The 7,428-nt window shown below is 47.2% G+C and overlaps 1 protein-coding gene across 1 annotated transcript; it reads right to left on the reverse strand.

Annotated features, from left to right (window-relative positions):
- Nucleotides 1–2,419, reverse strand: LOC137346134 (heat shock 70 kDa protein 1-like). Its single transcript, XM_068009454.1, has one exon. The coding sequence runs from the start codon at nt 2,328–2,330 to the stop codon at nt 399–401; it is 1,932 nt and encodes a 643-aa protein (XP_067865555.1). The 5' UTR covers nt 2,331–2,419; the 3' UTR covers nt 1–398.
- Nucleotides 2,420–7,428: the final 5,009 nt, after the last annotated feature.

The raw sequence follows: 7,428 nt of genomic DNA on the forward strand, positions 1-7,428 counted from the left end.
TAGTAAATAAACCTTTTATTAGACTTTTTAAAAAATTCAGTCCGGCTGTCAACAAGTTTACATTATCAGCAAAATATAAAAGTATTAAATTAAGTCCTTATCTGTACATGGAGAAAATTTCTATATAGATCAAAAACAAGATGACTCTTTTCAATAGCATTCAGTAAATCAATTTATAAAGTGACTAAAATTTACAAAAGTCAGTACGCTGCAGCTTCAGTTCACAGAAGGAGTACTACCATCATTCGGAAAAGTCAGAGTGGATCACTCAGTGTAGTACTGAGACATCTAGCCCAGCCAAGTCCTCCTCTGTCAGTCTGGATCACAAACGACACAACCTTTGTAACATTGAGCTCTCATAAGAGTCCAAAATTGTTATATGTTGGATTTCCAGTCTTTTAATCCACCTCCTCCACAGTTGGTCCTGTGTATGTGGCTTTTCCAGCCTGGGTTCTGCAAGATCCCCCTGCGGCTGTTGATGCTCCTCCTTGGTACAGGTTGGTAATGATGGGACGGCAGAGTTTTTCCAGCTCTTTCAGCTGGTACTCAAACTCCTCCTTCTCTGCCATCTGATTGTTCTCCAGCCACAATATTGCCTGGTTGCACTGGTCAATGATCTTCTTCTTATCTTCCTCACTGATCTTACTTCTCACATTCTCATCCTCCACTGCGCTCTTCATGTTGAAGGCGTAGGACTCCAGCGAATTCTTGGCTGCGATCTTTTGGCGTTGGACTTCATCCTCAGTTTTGTACTTTTCTGCATCCTGCACCATCCTCTCAATTTCCTCCTTACTCAGCCTGCCCTTGTCATTGTTGATGGTGATCTTGTTTGTTTTGCCAGTGCTCTTGTCAACAGCAGAAACATTTAGGATGCCATTGGCATCAATATCAAAGGTGACCTCAATCTGTGGCACACCACGGGAGGCAGGAGCAATGCCACTCAAGTCAAATTTGCCCAGAAGATTGTTGTCCTTGGTCATGGCTCTCTCCCCTTCATACACCTGAATAAGGACACCGGGCTGGTTATCAGAGTAGGTGCTGAAGATCTGAGTCTGCTTGGTGGGAATGGTGGTGTTACGCTTGATGAGTGTGGTCATGACTCCTCCTGCTGTCTCAAGACCCAGAGACAGAGCAGCGACATCCAGGAGAAGTAGATCCTGAACATTCTCCGACTTGTCCCCCATCAGGATAGCCGCTTGAACAGCTGCTCCATAGGCCACGGCCTCATCAGGATTGATGCTCTTGTTCAGCTCCTTGCCATTGAAGAAATCCTGCAGCAATTTCTGGATCTTGGGGATGCGGGTGGAGCCGCCAACCAAGACAACATCATGGATGTGCGATTTGTCCAACTTGGCGTCTCTCAGAGCTTTCTCCACTGGTTCCAGAGTGCCTCTGAACAGGTCAGAGTTCAGCTCCTCAAACCGAGCCCTGGTGATGGATGTGTAGAAGTCTATGCCTTCAAACAGAGAGTCAATCTCAATACTGGCTTGAGTGCTGGAAGACAGGGTTCTCTTTGCTCTCTCACAGGCTGTCCTCAGCCTCCTGACTGCCCTCTTGTTCTGACTGATGTCCTTTTTGTATTTACGCTTGAACTCCTCAATGAAGTGATTGACCATGCGATTATCAAAGTCCTCTCCACCCAAGTGGGTGTCACCAGCTGTCGATTTCACTTCAAAGATACCGTCGTCAATGGAGAGAACAGACACGTCGAAGGTGCCACCTCCCAAGTCAAAGATGAGAACATTGTGATCTCCTCTGCCCTTCTTGTCTAGTCCGTAGGCAATGGCAGCTGCCGTCGGCTCATTGATGACACGGAGGACATTGAGACCAGCGATCACACCAGCATCTTTGGTTGCCTGGCGCTGGGAGTCATTGAAGTAAGCGGGCACAGTGATAACAGCATTGGTGACAGTGTGTCCCAGGTAAGCCTCAGCCGTCTCCTTCATCTTGGTCAGCACCATTGAGGAGATTTCCTCAGGGTAAAAGGTTTTATCCTCACCCTTGTACTCGACCTTCACCTTGGGCTTCCCGGCATCATTCACCACCTGGAAGGGCCAGTGCTTCATGTCAGATTGGACCATTGGGTCGTCAAATTTCCTCCCGATGAGCCTCTTGGCATCAAAGATGGTGTTGGGTGGGTTCAGAGCCACCTGGTTTTTGGCCGCGTCTCCAATGAGCCTCTCGGTGTCGTTGAAGGCCACATAGCTGGGGGTGGTGCGGTTGCCCTGGTCATTGGCGATGATCTCCACCTTGCCATGCTGGAAGACCCCCACGCAGGAGTACGTGGTTCCCAGGTCGATACCAATGGCTGTTCCTTTCGCTGCAGGCATTTTCTGTCTTGGTAAAAGTCACTTAAATTCACTCTGCTGCTGTGTAGTTTTCCACTTGCAACAATCCCGCTCCCAACTCGTAACCTCTCCAAGTCGATTGTAATTCAAGTCACTGCAGCTCCTCCCTTTATAAAGCCTCCGCGCAGAGCAGGGGGCGGCACCTAGCGGTTGCTTGACGCGGCCTGGACCAATCCGAACGCGGCTCTGTGAGCTCACCGCAGAAGGTTGGAGAAGGTTCTGAAGCGGCGGCCAATCGCAGCGCGGCAAGTCCGCGAGACGTGGAGAGACCGAGAGGTTTCTGGAAGCAGCGAGTCCGTGGGCGAAGCTTCTGGAAAGAGGTGGAAATTTCCCCAGGAATCCGGGGAAAAGGGAGGGAATAGGGAAAGGAGGGGGGAAACAGAACCGGACTGTGATCAGCTGGGAGCTGGTGGCCGCGGGCAGGAGGAGCAGAGTGACGAGGAGGTTGCCAACCCTCCCGGATTACCCGGGAGTCTGAGGAAAATGAGGATAAATGTCCTGGACAAGCAACACCCGGGAGAAAAACACACAGAGACAGAGACATTGGAAAAGTTGTGTTTTTTCAATTTTAAACACTTTAGTAAGATAGTTATTTTGATTGGGGGCTACTGAAAACGACCACAAATGGAGCTGAAGGCTGTTGAACTTGATTGTAAACTGAAATGAAGCTGCAGGTTGGGTTTGAAAGAGCCAGCAGAGATGAGATGGACCTGAGTCCAGCAGATGGGGCTGAACCTCCTTTTAACTCCTTCTGACAGGAGAGTATTACGGCCACGTGAGGAGGGGGATCACAGTTGCCCCTCTTGTCCTTGCTCTGATCTGACAGTGGTTGTGCTTACCCCCTCTGTGAGTGTTTTACCTTTTCACTTTCGTGTGACTGAAATAACCAATTTGACAGGTTTTCTCGAGTTTAAACAAAAAAGAGGTAAATGTATTCTACTTAGCAATCTGAAACCACTTTCAAAATAATAAAAAATACGCTTCGCATTCGCCACACATTCACCCGAGTGCAAACTAGGTTATTTTGGTTGGATTAAAGTCCAGAATAACTAAAAGGTAAATACACCGGCGGTGGTGTTGGATGATTTGGTGATCTTCCGGCTGAAGTTGCATTGAGAATGTTCATAGCTGGTCATAGTGAACTTTGTGCCTGGCAAACTTTGCTCAGGGTTTTCTTGAAGGCAAACTAGTCGGTGGCTCTCTTCCCCTTGTCTCTGGCTGTAGCAGTCTGTCGGCTTGTAGGGTCTACAGCCGCAGAGGGTTTTCAAACTTGATGTTTTCTGGCGAGAGAGAAACAGTCTTCTCTGCTGTTACAGTCTTAGTTACTGCTTGTCTCTTCTCTGTGTAACAAAACTTCCAGTATTTTTTCAGAGACGGACAGAGAGTCACATTGTCCTTTCAATCCACTTGGTTTTTAATGAGGTCCAAGGTGTAAAATCCTTAACCTCTCTCAGGTGGTGTCATCAGTGTTAACCCACTGGAGGGAGGTCTCCACTTATGAATGCCTCGAAAATGGCTTTGAATGTCCTGCTGACGAGGATGATCAGGATGGATCATCTACTCATTTAGCCAAAGCATTGTTCTGGCTGGGCTTCTTGTTAGACGTCTGTCTCCGGTTGGGGCCTTGGAATGTGCAAAGATGTTACAGATGCAAATTGCAATGGCCATCTTGGATGCCAGTTTTTTTTAAAGTTAGCTCTAAGATTTTGCCATTAAATTTCGAATGTAAATTTCCAACCAATGAAATTAGTATTTCTCATTTGGGATATAGGGTTTTCTTCACAAGAGTGACTGCTCCCCAGCAGAAGATGAGCGAGGACAGCACGGGGTCAGAAAATAAATGCACTGCATCCCGCAGAGACATTGCAAACTTTTTTTTTTGAGAATCAAGTGTCATCTTGTTGAGTCATGAAATGTCTCTTTTTCCAATTGGCCATGTTTCAACCCAGACAACTTGATCTCGCCCTGGCAACTGTATGAGACCGAACCACACGATTCCCAACCTTGGTGCCAACCTTCACCCCGAGATGAACTTCCAAGCACGTATCCATAGCATCGCTAAGATTGTCTATTTCCATCTCTGTAACATTGCCCAACTTTGTTCATCCTGCAGAATCCTTCATTCATGGCTTGGCTACCTCTAAACCTGACTATTCCAATGCACTCCTGACTGGCCTGCTACATTCCACTGGCCTGTAAACTTAAAATCATTGAATGGTTACAGCACAGATGGAGGCCATTTGGCCTGTCATGTCTATGCTGGCACTGTACAAGAGCAACTCACCTACTCCCAGCATCACAGATGCCAGACTTCAGCCAATTTGATTCACTCCGCGTAATATCAAGAAACGACTGAAGGCACTGGATACTCCAAAGGCTATGGGCCCTGACAATATTCCGGCAATAGTACTGAAGACCTGTGCAGCAGAACATGCCGTTCCCCAAGCCAAGCTGTTCCAGTACAGCTACAACACTGGGATCTACTGTGCAATGTGGAAAATTGCCCAGGTATGTCCTGTACACAAAAAGCAGGACAAGTCCAACCTGGTCAATTACCGTCCCATCAGCCTACTCTCAGTCATCAATAAAGTGATGGAGGTGTCATCAACAATGCCATCAAGCGGCACTTGCTCAGCAATAACCTACTCAGTGACGCTCAGTTTGTGTTCCACCAGAGCAACTCAGCTCCTGACTTGATTACAGCCTTGGTTAAAACATGGACAAAAGAGCTGAACTCAAGAGGTGAGGTGAGAGTCCTTGACATCAAGGCAGCATTTGACAGAGTATGGCATCAAGGAACCCTAGCAAAACTGAATGGGAATCGGGGAAAACTCTCCACTGGTTTGAGTCATACCTAGCGCAAAGGAAGATGGTTGTGGCTGTTGGAGGTCAATCATCTGAGCTCCAGGACATCACTGCAGGAGTTCCTCAGAGTAGTGCCCTAGGCCCAACCATCTGCAGCTGCTTCATCAATGACCTTCCTTCAATCATGAGGTCAGAAGTGGGCATGTTCGCTGATGATTGCACAGTGTTCAGCACCACTCACAACTTGTCAGACACTGAAGCAGTCCGTGTAGAAATGCAGCAAGACTTGGATAATATCCAGGCTTGGGCTGATAAGTGGAAAGTAACATTCGCACCACACAAGTGCCAGGGAATGAGCATCTCCAACAAGAGAGAATCTAACCATCTCCCTTTGGCATTCAATGGCATTATCATAGCTGAATCCCCCACTATCATCGTCTTACGGGCTACCATTGACTAGAAACTGAACTCTAGTAGCCATATAAATATCGTGGCTACAACAGCAGGTCAGAGACTATGAATCCTGCAGTGAGTAACTCACCTCCTGACTCCCTAAAGCCTGTCCACCAAGGGAAATTAGGGATGGGCAATAAATGCTGGCCTGGCCAGCGATGCCCACATCCCATGAATGAATAAAATAAAAAATACCCCATGCTTGCTGAGCTACATTAGCTTCTAGACTCTCAAGGCACAAGTCAGGCTTGTGATGGAATACTGTCCAATTGCTGGGATGGATGCAGCTCCAACAGCACTCAAGGAGCTTGACACCATCCAGGACAAAGCAGCCCTCTTGATTGGCACCCCATCCACAAAAAACATTCACTCCCTCCACCATCGATGCACAGTGGAAACAGTGTGTACCATCTACAAGATGCACTGTAGGAATGCACCAAGGGTCCTTAGACAACACCTTCCAAACCTGTGACCTCTACCAACTAGAAGGACAAGGGCAGCAAATGCATGGGACCACCACCTGCAAGACCCTCCAAGTCACACACCATCCTGACTTGGAACTGTATCGCCGTTCCTTCACTGTCGCTGGGTCAAAGTTCTGGAACTCTCTTCCTAACAGCACAGCTGGTGTACCTACCCCACATGGCCTGCAGCTGTTCAAGAAAGCAACTCACCACCACCTTGTCAAGGGCAATTAGGGATGGGCAATAAATGCTGGCCTGGCCTGTGATGCCCACATCCCATGAATGAATAAAAAAGTTGTTTGCTGACCTACATTAGCTTCTAGACTGTCAAGGCCACAAATCTAAAATTCTCATCCTCGTATTTAGATCCCTCCATGGACTTGCCCCTTTCTATAACCCTTTCCAATCCTAAAAATCTCCGTGCTCCTCCAATTCTGACATGCAACCCCAATTTTGTTCACTCCACCACTGGCAGACATGCCTTCAGCTGTCTAAGCCCTCAGATTTGGAATTCCCTCCCTCAAGCTCTCTACCTATCTCTTTTGTATAATGCCTGCACAACTTTTAGTAGATCTGTCACAATATCTATTTATGTGGTTCGGTGTGAAATGACCAGATACCGTGTTTGTTTGATGTCAGTTGTGGGATAAATGTTGGCCAGGATTCTGAGAAAAACACCCTTGCTTTTCTTTGGAATAGTGCCATGAGATCTTTTACAGCCACCTGAGGGCAGACAGGGCCTCGATTTAGCATCTCATTGAAAAGTCAGCAAATTTGCCATTGTGATACTGTCTCGGTAGTGCATTGGGAGTATCAGCCTACATTATGGGATGAAGTCTCTGGTGTGGGGATTGAACTCTCGATCTTGATGTCACCACTGAGCGAAGGTTGAGAGTGCAGATCCAACACCGTCTGTGCTGTATCAACGTGTAGCTTGTTTGAAGTAGGGTTTAAATAGTGTCATGAAAGAGGTGGAGTGGTGTAGGAAGGGAATCCCATGGCTTAGGGCCTAAATTCCTGCTGTGGAAGTCTCTCAGCATCTTTGTATATGAATTCGACGCATCTATTGGGCTTTGTAATTGTCTTATTACCTCTTGACACAGAGTGCCCGAGTTGAACAGTTGCAGAGTGCAACATTGCCACCTGCAGTCTTAGCAGGGGAACTGGTGCTTCTCTGCTTTTGAACTTGCTGGACTGTGAGATCAGCAGTCACAGTTCAGCCTACCCTCAGCAGAAAGAAATAAGAGGCAGAGGAGGTTCATAAGATGGGCAAAGCCCCTGTAGCAATGACTAACAGAGATTATTTGCAGAGATGAAATAAATTTTATAATTAATTGCCAGTGAGTTTGGTTTCTGTT

This window comes from Heterodontus francisci, chromosome 29, assembly GCF_036365525.1.
Source record: "Heterodontus francisci isolate sHetFra1 chromosome 29, sHetFra1.hap1, whole genome shotgun sequence".
Taxonomy (NCBI): domain Eukaryota; kingdom Metazoa; phylum Chordata; class Chondrichthyes; order Heterodontiformes; family Heterodontidae; genus Heterodontus; species Heterodontus francisci.